This window comes from Kogia breviceps, chromosome 14 (assembly GCF_026419965.1).
Source record: "Kogia breviceps isolate mKogBre1 chromosome 14, mKogBre1 haplotype 1, whole genome shotgun sequence".
Classification (NCBI taxonomy): Eukaryota; Metazoa; Chordata; class Mammalia; order Artiodactyla; family Physeteridae; genus Kogia; species Kogia breviceps.
In genome coordinates this window covers 82,164,711-82,179,963 of record NC_081323.1, presented here as the reverse complement: position 1 = coordinate 82,179,963, position 15,253 = coordinate 82,164,711, and the positions used below count along the sequence as shown (strand labels likewise).

The 15,253-nt window shown below is 46.5% G+C and overlaps 1 protein-coding gene across 2 annotated transcripts in view; it reads left to right on the top strand.

The window, feature by feature from the left end:
* The window catches only part of HIP1 (huntingtin interacting protein 1), a 154,307-nt gene that overhangs the window by 130,915 nt on the left and 8,139 nt on the right, over positions 1-15,253 (top strand). For both annotated transcript variants that reach the window (XM_067013922.1, XM_067013923.1), the window contains exons 17-27: positions 67-168; positions 404-547; positions 1,001-1,136; positions 2,834-2,920; positions 3,126-3,233; positions 3,323-3,459; positions 5,222-5,332; positions 6,090-6,148; positions 6,549-6,642; positions 13,358-13,458; positions 14,142-14,247. In XM_067013922.1, coding sequence (XP_066870023.1) covers positions 67-168; positions 404-547; positions 1,001-1,136; positions 2,834-2,920; positions 3,126-3,233; positions 3,323-3,459; positions 5,222-5,332; positions 6,090-6,148; positions 6,549-6,642; positions 13,358-13,458; positions 14,142-14,247 — 1,185 coding nt within the window. The remainder of the gene's footprint in view (positions 1-66; positions 169-403; positions 548-1,000; positions 1,137-2,833; positions 2,921-3,125; positions 3,234-3,322; positions 3,460-5,221; positions 5,333-6,089; positions 6,149-6,548; positions 6,643-13,357; positions 13,459-14,141; positions 14,248-15,253) is intronic.

The following is a 15,253-nucleotide window of genomic DNA, read 5'->3' as shown; positions in this document are numbered from 1 at the left end:
TTACACGTGTTTATCCCGTGAAACCACTGCCCAGGTCGGAGCGCTCCTGTTTTTCTTCTCTTTCAGACCCAAGAACAGACGGAAGTACTAGAGAGTTTGAAGCAAGAACTTGCCACCAGCAAACAGGAACTCCAGATTGTCCAAGGCAGCCTGGAAAGTTCTGCCCAGGTAAGCGTCACCTGTCTTTGCCTTCCCCATTCGTTCTTGTCCATCTCCGGCTTTGGTGTTGCTGGCACCCAGCACCCATCACCATGAGCGCATGGCCCACCTCGGTGCCATCTGGGATCAGTGCGTCCTCGGGAAGGGGCAGATTCCTTGCGGCCTGGTGGTGCGTTTGGACCTCTGGAAAGGGAAAAGTTTAATTCTCCCAGCAACTCACTCTTCCCACTTGGTCGCCCTGCAGTCAGAAGCAAAATGGACCGCCCAGATCGCCGAGCTGGAGAAGGAGCGGGGCAGCCTGGTGGATGCTGTGGCTGGTCGAGAGGAGGAACTGTCCGCTCTTCGGGAACAGTTGGAGTACACCCAGATCAAACTGTCCAGCACGCAGGCAAGTAACGGACACCCACTGGGGCTGACCAAGTCCAGTTTCATACCCATGGGCCTCGGCAGTGTATGCGTGGAGGCAGGGGGGGCTGTGAAAGGGGTTTGGGGCCTTTGGCCGGATCGCGAAGGCGAATGTTCTGCGGGCATAGCTCCTAATGCCAGCGTGCCCTGTGCTGCACACAGAGCAGATGAGAAAGGATGCACCTGGCACTCACTCTCTCCCCGAGGGTAGAGGACGGGCTGCCGTGGTCCATCCCCATAGCCTCCTGTGCTCGGTGGCACACACCTGTGGACAAAGTTAAAGGCTTTTTCTCTGTGTCAAGCTAACTGGCTTCGGCCTCATCAGCGGCAGCTCGAGCTAAGGTGCCAGGAATCCCAGCTGTGTCACAGGTGGATGCTGCGTGGAGGCTCATCAGGGGGCCTACGGCCGACTCTCACTTCCCTGGACCATCTCTAGGAATCTGTAGGCCAGCTCGTGAAGGACCAACGAAAAATGCTTCTGGCGGAGTCGAGGAGGGCTGCCGAGCAGGTGGTGCAGGAGGCCCTGAGGCGGTTTGAGGAGCCCGCTCTGTTCAGCTGCGCCGGATCTGCAGGTGCCCTTCCCCTCGCCCGGCTTGCAGGTGCCGGATCCTTAGATCCCAGTGCTCTTCGGCGTCAGCCTTGAATCCCGTGAGACCCTGATCTCAGGGGTTCCCAGCCCAGCTGCATGTCAGGATCACGTGGGGACGCCCAGCCCCCCCCCCCCCCCACACACGCCTAAGCTCTATTCAGTCGGCAGCTCTGCAGCACAGGGCCTGTGCAGTAGTATCTTCTAAACCCCCCAGCTCTCACCCCTCACCCCCCCCAGCTGTGATAACTACCGCTTTGGTCGTGGATCACGCTGATGAAATGCATCCTGGGAGCTGAGGTCTGATAACAATTCTGAATGCCGGGAGGAGGAGGAACAGACAGGCCTCTGTGTCTCTAAGGAGAACAGTGTGGTCTGAATCCAGAGGTGGCTGCCATGAGCTTCAGATCTAGACAGGGAGTCATCGTCCTGAAGCATGGAGAGGCAGAAATGATAAAATCCCCACAGGGTCACGGGCATGATCGGGGCCCACTCTGCGTGCCCCAGAGACCTCAGGGCGTGTGGTAAAGTCAGAGGAGCCCCCGTGATGAGAGGAGGACCTTGGTGCACAGTAGGTGGGAGAGCATCCAGGCCCGGGGCATTTGTGAAGTCGTAGACGTAGCCGTGAACAGATGTCATTACAGCTCATTTTCGAGCAGAGGAGACTTGGTAGTCTTGAGAGGTCCCGTTCAGAACAAGGCAGATGGGAGGAAACAGCTGATGGGTGATTTTTATTATCAGCTAGAAAGGTCTCGATTCAGTGAAGTGTTCCAGGAAGGACTGGGATATCTTGTTCAGTGGGGAACCCGTCTGTAAGGAAATCCAACAGTTGCAAACGAAGTAGCACACTGGGTACCTCATTTACTGCCAGAACACCAGGACACGGGGCGGCTGTGGGCGGATTCCACAGGAGATGGTATGAGCTGGGTTTTGAAGGAAGAGGAGAGACATAAAGCCATGGAGGAGGAAGAAGAGTGGGGAATAATAGCCATAAAAGCAGCTGACATTGACCGAGCGCTTGCAATATGCCGGGCACGATTCTAAGCGCTTTATGTGCCTTGGCCCAGGAGTCCTCACTGTGATGCGGGGAGGTGGTACTATTATTCCTCCTTTGTCGGATGAGGAAACAGGCGCGTGTGGCCTGAGAACACAGCCAGTAGTGATAGAGCCAGGAGCTACAACACGTATGCCACGAGACGCAAGAGCCCGTACTTTAACTCCTGTGCATGCAATTCAGTCTCCACGGACCAGTGCACAGAGGCACAGCAGTGGGAATGATGGTGTCGTGGGCAGAACGTGAGTGTAGATTAGCCCTCGTGGAGCCAGGGGTCTGAGCCCAAGAGTAATGAGAGTCCAAGGGCCTTGAAAGACTTAACAGGAAGGCCTGGATTTGATTCAGTGGCAGTGATGGGAAATGAGGGACAGAAGCCAGACCGTGATGCCGTCGCCGTGGTTCTTGGCTAAAGGACCAGGTAGCCTCAGAAGTACAGCCTTTGAAGCTACAGTAAGAGAATCACGTACCAGCGTAGCCATCGATCTCTCCTCCCTCCTCCTTCTTAGGGAAGCTCCTGCAGGGCTGGGCCCCCCCACCGGGAAGGCCATCTGTCAGGCAGCTTAACTAACAAGGATGAAGCGAGCTGAGTCAACTCTGACTCTGACTTTGCCCTGTCTTCCCTCTCGCAGATCACCTACTCTCCAAGGTCAGGTCCGTTTCCAGCTGCATCGAGCAACTGGAAAAATGCTGGAGCCAGTATCTGGCCTGCCCAGAAGGTAAGAGAGGTGAAGGATAGGGTCTGTCACTAGTGACAGCCGGGCAGGGGTCCGAAACGCTGGAATGTGGCAATGGCGACCATTTCCCAGGCACCCAGAAAGGAGTGTGTGTGTCTAACTTGCAAAGCGGGGAGGAAGGAGGTATGAAAGTGACCGCCCTCCCCCTCCAGCAGGACTGAGAAAGTTTCCTTTAAACTCCTGGCAGATATCAGTGGGCTTCTGCACTCGGTAACCCTCCTGGCCCACTTGACCAGTGACACCATTCTTCATGGCAGCAGCACCTGCCTTAGAGCCCCGCCAGAGCCTGCCGACTGTAAGTACCAGGGTGAGGGGCCACCACCACAGCACGGGGAGCGGGGGGCCTTTAAAAGTCTCTGTCACTCTGTCACCTTGCCTCTGCAGCTCTGACCGAGGCCTGTAAGCAGTATGGCAGGGAGACCCTCACCTATCTGTCTTTCCTGGAGGAAGAAGGAGTCGTCGAGAAAGCCGACAGCACAGCCGTGAGGGGCTGCCTCACCAGGATCACAGCCATTGGCGAGGTATCGTCAGTGTTATCCCTGCGGAAGGTCGTTTTTTGGTATGAGTGCTGGGGATTTCTTCAGGGATCAGTGATGTGCTAAGCCAGTTCTCTCTGTACTTTAAACTTGATTCTGGAAAGTAGAGTTGGAACTGTAAAACTTGACCTTCTGAATGACCTTCCAGTTATATTTAATTCACTGGATATTAATTGACAGTCTTCTGTGTGACCATGACTGTGCTAAGCAGTGTCAAAGAAGGATGAGCACGGGTTTCCTGTTTTCAAGGGTTTTTATCTGGCTGGGCAGGTGACACCTAAAATGAAGATAATATATTTATTCACTCAGTAAAGATGTAGTGAGTATGACCTATGTACAGGGAATTGTGCCAGGTGTAGTTCTACAGGGACAAAGAGGTCCCCTGGGGAAGGCATGGTCTCCCTGGGGAAGAAAAATAAGGAAATCAACATTTTTTTAAAAAAAAATTTTTATTTTATTTTTGGCTGTGTTGAGTCTTCGTCGCGGGATCTTCGTTGCGGCGTGCAGGGTCTTTCATTGCGGCACATGGGCTCTTCGCTGCAGCACGCGGGCTTCTCTCTAGTTGTGGCACATGGGCTCCAGAGCACGTGGGCTCTGTAGTTTGTGGCACACGGGCTCTCTAGTTGTAGTGCGCGGGCTCAGTAGTTGTGGCACGTGGGCTTAGTTGCCCCGTGGCGTGTGGGATCTTAGTTCCCTGACCAGGGATTGAACCTGGGTCCCCTGCATTGAAAGGCGGATTCTTAACCACTGGACCATCAGGGGAGTCCTGGAAATCAACCATTTCTATACAGTGTGATACAGATCTATTTAAGGAGTACAGTGCAAGGCAGCTTCTAATTCCTAGAATAGTAGGAATATTACCACCTAAAATACTGAGAATGATAAATTCAGAGAAGGAAGAGACCGGGGCCAGAGGTCATATCCTCCTCACCTCTCATTCGAACTCCGCCGAGTGGCTTGCAGGATCTTAGTTCGCCGACCAGGGATCCAACCCATGGCAATGAAAGTGCAGAGTCCTAACTGCTGGACCGCCAGGGAATTCCCTCATCTGAATTTATTTATTTATTTATTTATCTTTATTTTTGGTTGCATTGGGTCTTCGTTGCTGCACGCGGGCTTTCTCTAGTTGCAGCGAGCAGGGGCTACTCTTCGTTGCAGTACACAGGCTTCTCATTGCGGTGGCTTCTCTAGTTGCAGAGCATGGGCTCTAGGCACGCGGGCTTCAGTAGTTGTAGCACGTGGACTCAGTAGTTTAGGCTCGCGGGCTCTAGAGCGCAGGCTCAGTAGTTGCGGTGCACGGGCTTAGTTGCTCCACAGCACGTGGGATCTTCCCGGACCAGGGCTCGAACCCGTGTCCCCTGCATCGGCAGGTGGATTCTTAACCACTGCGCCACCAGGGAAGCCCTGAAGTTGTTTTAAAGTACCTCCCAAGCAGCAGATACAGTCAGTGCTGCACAATGGTGGGGTCAGGGTCTGAGTGGCTGTTACTGAATGTCCTTGTGGGGTTCGACAGGGATGGCCTTCTGGAAAGAGGTGGGTTCTGAGTGAGATTAGAGGCGGGAGGAGTGTGGAGTTGCAGAGCTCATGTGGTACAGAGTTCCAGACAAGTCCCACCATGGCGTGCAGAAGCGTGTTACGTGGTGGGACCCCTCCTACCTTCTGCCGTCATGTGGGGGTTGCCTGTCCATCATGGGAGGGCAGAGAGGAGGTCAAAGCGTCATTTCCGCCTTCATGATGCTGTTCACAGGAGCTCCTGCCCAGAGGCCTGGACATCAAACAGGAGGAACTGGGGGACCTGGTGGACAAAGAGATGGCTGCCACTTCTGCTGCCATTGAAACCGCTACGGCCAGAATAGAGGTATGGAAGTCTCTGCAGGATCACCTAACGTGATGCTATGCAACTACCTTTCGGCAACATTGCCCGCTGCTTATATCTTAGCCGTTCTCTGCAGAGCCCCCTATAAAACAAACCAAAACTCATATCCCCTGGGATCTCTGAGGTACAGGAAATAGAAAGTTCTCCAAGGGAAGATGAGCAGTTTCTTGGTGTCAGGCCATCCTACGTTCAAGTTCCAGACTGACCGCTAAGTTACGTTAACCCTGCTAAGATTCGGATTCCGTTTCTATATGATGGTGATGATAACAGTACCTTCCTCAGAGGGGTGTTGTAAAGAGCTCAGCGAGGTAATGCACATGGATCTCGGTGCCAGGCACTCAGTAAACCAACGGTAACTGTGGTTTCGGAAAAGCTGAGCGGGCACCATTGGAAAGGTCACCTATTACCCCTTTGATGGAAGGCTCAGGCCATCTGCCTTGGTGTGCTGCCTGCCTCGAGGACCTGGTAGCAGCTGCCCCTGTTGGCATGGTGCCGTAGCGCTCAGAGTTCTGTGCACATCAGCCCAGGTGCCAAAATGTCAGGACACAGACTGTAGCTCCAGCTGCCTCCCACTGAAGGGATCGGAGGTCTGGGTTCTTTTCCTGACTCTCCCGAGGACACGGGTGGGCACTTCTAGGTTTCTCAGCTACCGCAGGATGTTGGACCCCAGGTGCAGCAGGACACCAGTGGGTTCTCAGGACCTGTGATGTACTGAGAAACTCTGCTTCTTTTTTAATAGGAAATGCTCAGCAAATCCCGAGCTGGAGACACAGGAGTCAAATTGGAGGTGAATGAAAGGTCAGTCTGAGCGGCGTGGTGACACCTAGGTGATCAGCATCCATCTTTCCTGCACTGGATCATACTGATTAGAATAGAACATTAGCCACCACAGGGAAGGGCTGAGTCTATGGAATTGTCAATATCAGTATTAATGATGACCATGATATCAATATTGCATTATAGGGGAAAGAAACCCCAAGAGTCACTACTTAACCTATTCCTTATGAAGAAGATCCACAATCAGGTCTCTTCTCTCACCCACCTTTCCTTCAGAGCTTCACCTCCAGAATATTCCCTGCCTTTTTTCCCATCCCAAGTTTGCCTGTGTTCAGCAGAGAAAAAGAAAACAAGTGTTCCACATTGTTTTTGGTCTGTTTTGTGTCCCTGACTTTTTTGTTGTTGTTTTTGCTTATTGCAGGATCCTTGGCTCCTGTACCAGCCTAATGCAGGCTATTCAGATCCTGATCATGGCCTCAAAGGAGCTCCAGAGAGAGATCGTGGAGAGTGGCCGGGTAAGCATGGGTGAGGGCCCTAGACAGAGCAAACATCGGTTACTGATTCCCAGCTCAGTGAGAGGTGGAGTCTACTTGATACACATTCAGTGAGGTCTAGGTGTGCTGCTGTCCAGCCATGTGTGTCCACCTGAGGGCACAGCTACCACTCCCATGGACGTCAACAAATGCTATGGAAAGAAGCTGGGGCATGGCCAGATCCCCGGAGGGCAGTCGGCCAGAGCCTCCAGCAGCAGGCTCATTCACCCCGGTGGACGTCACTGGAACCTGCCGTGGAAGCCCAGTGTGCATTGCAAGTCTGGGCTCTCGGAGGAGGGAGTGAGGACTTTTAAAACCAGGCAAATCAGAAATGCCAACCCGGTGCTGACTCTCCACGGTGGGCTCTGCCCGTGTCTCTTTCTGTGCATGCGGGATCTTAGTTCCCCGACCCGGGATCGAACCCGCACTCCCTGCAGTGGAAGTGCAGGGTCTTAACCACTGGACCGCCGGGGAAGTCCCTGCCATGTCTCTTTCCAACCACCGGACCGCCGGGGAAGTCCCTGCCATGTCTCTTTCCAACAGCAGTTAACTCGCAGTGATTCAGACAGATCCTGCCTCCATCCCTTGTTAACATCACCACTTCAGTTTTCTTTCTCCTTTGCTGGCATCATCAGCCTCTTTTTCCTTTCTCACATCCCCGTGTGCAGCTGCAGCTCAGGAGACAAAGGTCAAGAGGGGGCTATGAGCCTAAAAACTATCCTATAAAAAACGAAGCTATACCATTTACCATGAGACGTTACAGTGAAATGACTGCCAGCCTTCTAGGAAGCAGGGTCTCATCAAGAGTAAAATCTCTCAGCACCCGGAGTCTGAACTTCTCACGTTCCAGAATTGTTTAATATTTTGATGACTAAAATGTTTCTGGCTCATCATAAATGTATGGTGGAGTAGAAGGACGTGCTCTCACTCCCTCTTGTAAGAACACCAGAATCACAACTAGCTGCTGGACAATCATCGATAGGAAGACACTGGAACTCACCAAAAAAGATACCCCACATCCAAAGACAAAGGAGAAGCCACAGTGAGACGGTAGGAGGGGCGCGATCACAGTAAAATCAAATCCCATAACTGGTGGGTGGCTGACTCACAGACTGGAGAGCACTTATACTACAGAAGTCCACCCACTGGAATGAAGATATTGAGCCCCAGCCTGAAGGCATCAGGACCCAGGGGAAGGAGCAGTAACACCAGGAGAGACTGAACCAGACCTACCTGCTAGTGTTGGAGGGTCTCCTGCAGAGGCGGGGGGTGGCTGTGGCTCACCATGGGGACAAGGACACTGGCAGCAGAAGTTCTGGGAAGTACTCCTTGGCATGAGCCCTCCCAGAGACTGTCATTAGCCCCACCAAAGAGCCCAGGTAGGCTCCAGTGTTGGGTCACCTCAGGCCTAACAACCAACAGGGAGGGAACCCAGCCCCACCCATCAGCAGTCAAGCAGATTAAAGTTTTACTGAGCTTTGCCCACCAGAGCAACAGTCAGCTCTACCCACCACCAGTCCCTCCCATCAGGAAACTTACACAAGCCCCTTAGATAGCCTCATTCACCAGAGGGCAGACAGCAGAAGCAAAGAACTACAATCCTGCAGCCTGTGGAACAAAAACCACATTTACAGAAAGGTAGACAAGATGAAAAGGCAGAGGGTTATGTGCCAGATGAAGGAACAGCTCTACAACACATGCTAAAGGAACTTCTCTAAGTGGGAAACACAAGGGAAGAAAAGGACCTACAAAAGAAACCCAGAACAATTAAGAAAATGGTCATAGGAACATACATATCGATATTACCTTAAACGTGAATGGATTAAATGGTCCAACCAAAAGACAGGCTTGATGAATGTATACAAAAACATGACCCACATATATGCTGTCTACAAGAGACCCACTTCAGACCTAGAGACACATACAGACAAAGTGAGGGGATGGAAAAAGATATTCCATGCAAATGGAAATCAAAAGAAAGCTGGAGTAGCAATACTCATATCAGATAAAATAGACTTTAAAATAAAGAATGTTATAAGAGACAAGGAAGGACACTACATAATGATCAAGGGATCAATCCAAGAAGAAGAGATAACAATTGTAAATATATATGCACCCAACATGGGAGCACCTCAATACATAAGGCAACTGCTAGCAGCTATAAAAGAGGAAATCTACAGTAACACAATAATAGTGGGGGACTTTAACACCTCACTTACACCAATGGACAGATCATCCAAAATGAAAATAAATAAGGAAACAGAAGCTTTAAATGACACAATAGACCAAATAGATTTAATTGATATTTATAGGACATTCCATCCAAAAATAGCAGATTACAATTTCTTCTCAAGTGTGCATGGAATATTCTCCAGGATAGATCACATCTTGGGTCACAAATCAAGCCTCAGTAAACTTAAGAAAATTAAAATCATATCAAGCATCTTTTCTGACCACAACGCTGTGAGATTAGAAATGAATTACAGGGAAAAAAACATAAACAACACAAACACATGGAAGCTAAACAACACGTTACTAAATAACCAAGAGATCACTGAAGAAATCAAAAAAATACCTAGAGACAAATGACAATGAAAACACACCGATCCAAAACCTATGGGATGCAGCAAAAGCAGTTCTAAGAGGGAAGTTTATAGCTATACAAGCCTACCTCAAGAAACAAGAAAAATCTCAAATAAACAATCTAACCTTACACCTAAAAGAACTAGAGAAAGAAGAACAAACAAAACCAAAAGTTAGCAGAAGGAAAGAAATCATAAAGATCAGAGCAGAAAGAAATGAAATAGAAACAAAGAAAACAATAGCAAAGATCAGTAAAACTAAAAGCTGGTTCTTTGAGAAGATAAACAAAATTGATAAACCATTAGCCAGACTCATCAAGAAGAGGGAGAGGACTCAAATCAATAAAATTAAAAATGAAAAAGGAGAAGTTACAACAGACACCGCAGAACTACAAAGCATCCTAAGAGACTACTACTACAAGCAACTCTATGCCAATAAAATGGACAACCTAGAAGAAATGGACAAAGTCTTAGAAAGGTGTAACCTTCCAAGACTGCACCAGGAAGAAATAGAAAATATGAACAGACCAATCACAAGTAATGAAATTGAAACTGTGCTTAAATATCTTCCAACAAACAAAACTCCAGGACCAGATGGCTTCACAGGTGAATTCTATCAAACATTTAGAGAACAGCTAACACCCATTCTTCTCAAACTCTTCCAAAAAATTGCAGAGGAAGGAACACTCTCAAACTCATTCTATGAGGCCACCATCACCCTGATATCAAAACCAGACAAAGATACTACAAAAAAAGAAAATTACAGACCAATATCACTGATGAATATAGATGCAAAAATCCTCAGCAAAATACTAGCAAACAGAATCCAACAACACATTAAAAGGATCATACACCATGATCAAGTGGGATTTATCCCAGGGATGCAAGGATTCTTCACTATATGCAAATCAATCAATGTGATACACCATATTAACAAACTGAAGAATAAAAATCATATGATCATCTCAATAGATGCAGAAAAAGCTTTTGACAAAATTCAACACCCATTTATGATAAAAACTCTCCAGAAAGTGGACACAGAGGGAACCTACCTCAACATAATAAAGGCCATATACGACAAACCCACAGCAAACATCATTCTCAATGGTGAAAAACTGAAAGCATTTCCTCTAAGATCAGGAACAAGACAAGGATGTCCACTCTCACCACTGTTATTCAACATAGTTTTGGAAGTCCTATCCATGGCACTCAGAGAAGAAAAAGAAATAAAAGGAATACATTTTGGAAAAGAAGAAGTATAACTGTCACTGTTTGCAGATGACATGGTACTATAAATAGAGAATCCTAAAAATGCTACCAGAAAACCACTAGAGCTAATCCATGAATCTGGTAAAGTTGCATGGTAGAAAATTAATGCACAGAAATCTCTTGCATTCCTATACACTAATGATGAAAAGTCTGAAAGAGTAAATAAGGAAACACTCCCATTTGCCATTGCAACAAAAAGAATAAAATACCTAGGAATAAACCTACCTAGGGAGACAAAAGACCTGTATGCATAAAACTATAAGACACTGATGAAAGAAATTAAAGATGATACCAACAGATGGAGAGATATACCATGTTCTTAGATTGGAAGAATCAATATGGTGAAAATAACTATACTACCCAAAGCAATCTACAGATTCAATGCAATCCCTATCGAATTACCAATGGCATTTTTTATGGAAGTAGAACAAAAAATATTAAAATTTGTATGGAGACACAGAAGACCCCGAATAGCCAAAGCAGTCTTGAGGGGGAAAAAAAGGAGCTAGAGGAATCAGACTTCCTGACTTCAGACTATACTACAAAGCTACAGTAATCAAGACAATATGGTACTGGCACAAAAACAGAAACATAGATCAATGAAACAAGATAGAAAGCCCAGAGATAAACCCACACACCTATGGTCAACTAATCTATGACAAAGGAGACAAGGATATACAATGGAGAAAAGACAGCCTCTTCAATAAGTGGTGTTGGTAAGACTGGACAGCTACATGTAAAAGAATGAAATTAGAACACTCTCTAACACCATACACAAAAATAAACTCAAAATGGATTCAAGACCTAAATGTAAGACCAGACACTATAAAGCTCTTAGAGGAAAACATAGGAAGAACACTGACAGAAATCACAGAAAGATCTCTGACCCACCTCCTAGAGAAATTAAAATAAAAATAAACAAATGGGACCTAATGAAACTTCAAAGCTTTTGCACAGCAAAGGAAACCATAAACAAGATGAAAAGACAACCCTCAGAATGGAAGAAAATATTTGCAAACGAACCAATGGACAAAGGATTAATCTCTAAAATATATAAACAGCTAATGCAGCTCAATATTAAAGAAAGAAACAACCCAATCCAAAAATGGGCAGAAGACCTAAATAGACATTTCTCCAAAGAAGACATACAGATGGCCAAGAAGCACATGAAAAGCTGCTCAACATCACTAATTATTAGAGAAATGCAAACCAAAACTACAATGAGGTATCACCTCACACCAGTTAGAATGGGCATCATCAGAAAATCTACAAACATCAAATGCTAGAGAGGATATGGAGAGAAGGGAACCCTCTTGCACTGTTGGTGGGAATGTAAATTGATACAGCCACTATGGAGAACAGTATGGAGGTTCCTTAACAAGCTAAAAGTAGAATTACCATATGATCCAGCAATCCCACTACTGGTCATATACCCAGAGAAAACCATAATTCAAAAAGACATATGTACCCCAGTGTTCATTGCAGCACTATTTACAATAGCCAGGTCACGGAAGCAACCTAAATGCCCATCGACAGACAAATAGATAAAGAAGGTGTGGTACATATATACAATGGAATATTACTCAGCCATAAAAAGGAATGAAATTGGGTCATTTGTTGAGTCGTGGATGGATCTAGAGACTGTCATACAGAGTGAATTAAGTCAGAAAAAGAAAAACAAATATTGTATATTAACACATATATGTGGAACCTAGAAGAATGGTACAGATGAACCAGTTTTCAGGGCAGAAGTTGAGACACAGATGTAGAGAACAAACATGAACACCAAGGGGGGAAAGCTGTGGGGGGGGTGGGGATGGTGGTGTGATGAATTGAGTGATTGGGATTGACATGTATACACTGATGTGGATAAAATTGATGACTAATAAGAACCTGCTGTATAAAAAAATAAATAAAGTTAAATTTAAATAAAGAACAAAGCTGTATCTGCTTTGGTGGTGCTTTTTATCAGTCTGAGAGGTGATGTTTTCTGCCCCCAAACTAGAAAGGGGGACTGAGCAAGGAGTATGTGTAGATTCTCAGACTGTCAGTTACTTCCAAAGCATAAAAGCATTTTAAAATTCCAAGTAGGAATTACTATATTTTCTTTCAGTTTTATTGAGATACAATTGATACACAGCGCTGTATCAGTTTAAGGTGTACAACAGAATCCTTTGACTTACGCATATGAAGTGATTATCCCAGTATAAGTTTAGTGAACAACCGTCATCTCTTATAGATACAAAATGAAAGAAAGAAAAAACGTTTTTTCCTTGTGATGAGAACTCTTAGGATTTAGTCTCAGTATCTTTCATGTATAACATACAGCAGTGTTCATTATATTTGTCATGTTGTACATTACGTCCCTAGTACTTATTTATGTTATAACTGGAAGTTACACCTTTTGGCTCCCTTCCTCCAATTCCCTCTCCCACCCCTCAGCAATTATTTTTTTAATCACTCACTGTGTACTCACTGTCCTCTTTTGGTAAATCACAGAGAGTGGCTAGACTCCCCTCAGATCATAAGTTATTTATATATATATATATATATATAATATATATATTTTTATATATACAATATAGAGATATTGGGATGTGATAGAAATGCTATAGGCCTTGGAGTCAGAAAAGCCTAGGATTTATTTCCATTTATTTCCTGCATATCCTTAGGGAAGGTATTTTTTGCCTCTCTGAATCTTAGTTTATTCATCTTTAAAAATGGGAATAATAATGCTCACACCTCGGAGTTACTGTGAAGACTGCATGGGATAATATATATAAAAGCACCTGGCACGTAGTAGGCACACAATAAAAGATAGCTAATCGTATTTTTCACTTTCCTAGGGTACAGCATCCCCTAAAGAGTTTTATGCCAAGAATTCTCGATGGACGGAAGGACTTATCTCAGCCTCTAAAGCTGTGGGCTGGGGAGCCACTGTCATGGTGTAAGTATCCGTCTGTCCCAAGGCTCCTCACCTTCACCCTGCTTTCCAATGATCCACCCCAGAGAACAACTAAGGGGAAAAATCTGCCCCCTAGAAATGAACTGTTGATAGGGAAGTTAATAGGACTAAAAGATTAAAAGGGAGTCTGGGTCTGAATATAAAGAAGATGTGGTACATATATACAATGGAATATTACTCAGCCATAAAAAAGGAACGAAACTGGGTCATTTGTAGAGACATAGACGGACCTAGAGACTGTCATACAGAGTGAAGTAAGTCAGAAAGAGAAAAACAAATTTTGTATATTAACGCATATGTGTGGAATCTAGAAAAATGGTACAGATGAACCGGTTTGCAGGGCAGAAATAGAGACACAGATGTAGAGAACAAACGTATGGACACCAAGGGGGAAAAGCGGGGGTTGGAGTAGTGGGATGAATTGGGCGATTGGGATTGACGTGTATACACTAATATGTATAAAATAGATAACTAATAGAACCTGCTGTATTAAAAAAATAAATTTCAAAAAAAAAGGAGTCTGGGTCTCCTGGAACAACACAGGGGGTGGGGCAGGCAGGCTGGGCTCCCTGTCTGCCAGGGTGATGGGAGTGGTTTAAAGGTGAAATCATTAGGGCTTGCAGCTGTCAGTTTCATAACCTATCTGGTTCTCTCCTGACTATCAGGGATGCAGCTGATCTGGTGGTACAAGGCCGAGGGAAATTCGAGGAGCTGATGGTTTGTTCGCATGAAATTGCTGCTAGCACCGCCCAGCTTGTGGCTGCATCCAAGGTAGGACCTGTGTTGGGCTCCCAGGACACTGTAAGTTCTGACTGGGTTAGAAAATATACCTGGACCATGGCATGGCCCCAAGAACTGATTATTTATCCAGCATCCAGGTAGGTTGAGTCCCAGATAAAAATTCTGCCTCCAAGGGTCCCCTAAAAGCCTTTTGGCAGGGAGCCCCTCTAACCCACCTCTCCACGTGCATGCCTTTTGGCTTCATCATTTTTATTGCAAGTGGCCTTTAAGGGTCCCGCCATGCCGACCTCTGATGAGCAATCGTACATTCAAGGAGCGCTCAAATAAGGAAAATGCCGGCCCAGTAAGCTGGTTACCTGGCTTGGCTCTGAAGTTCCACAATTAATGTCTGCCTCTCTTCAAAAGGGTCCAAATTTGAACCATTGCCCCAGCTAATCCTAATGCAAAGCTCATCACCAAAATCCTTCCATGAGTTGTAGAGTTCCCCAGGGAGTGTTCTTTTACTGTCCTTATTTATTGTTGTCCCCAAATAAGTGATAAAGCTAGACTTCGAGGCCACCAAGCAAATAAGCCAGGAATGATTTTGTTTTTAATTAATTTATTTATTATTTTTGGCTGCATTCAGTCTTCATTGCCGAGTGCGGGCTTCCTCTAGTTGCAGCGAGCAGGGGCTACTCTTCGTTGCGGTGCGCGGGCTTCTCATTGCAGTGGCTTCTCTTGTTGCGGAGAACGGGCTGTAGGCACGTAGGCTCCAGTAGTTGTGGCTCGCGGGCTCCAGTAGTTGTGGCTTGCAGTCTCTAGAGCGCAGGCTCGGTAGTTGTGGCACACGGGCTTAGTTGCTCCGCGACATGTGGGATCTTCCTGGACCAGGGCTCAAACCTGTGTTCCCTGCATTGGCAGGCGAATTCTTAACCACTGCGCCACCAGGGAAGCCCCAGGAATGATTTTTGATATTAGAGAGAGATGCCAGGAGTTGACCCCCTAGGTAGCGATTTTTGAGAATTTGATTGGTGACCACAGCGGAGCCCATATACTT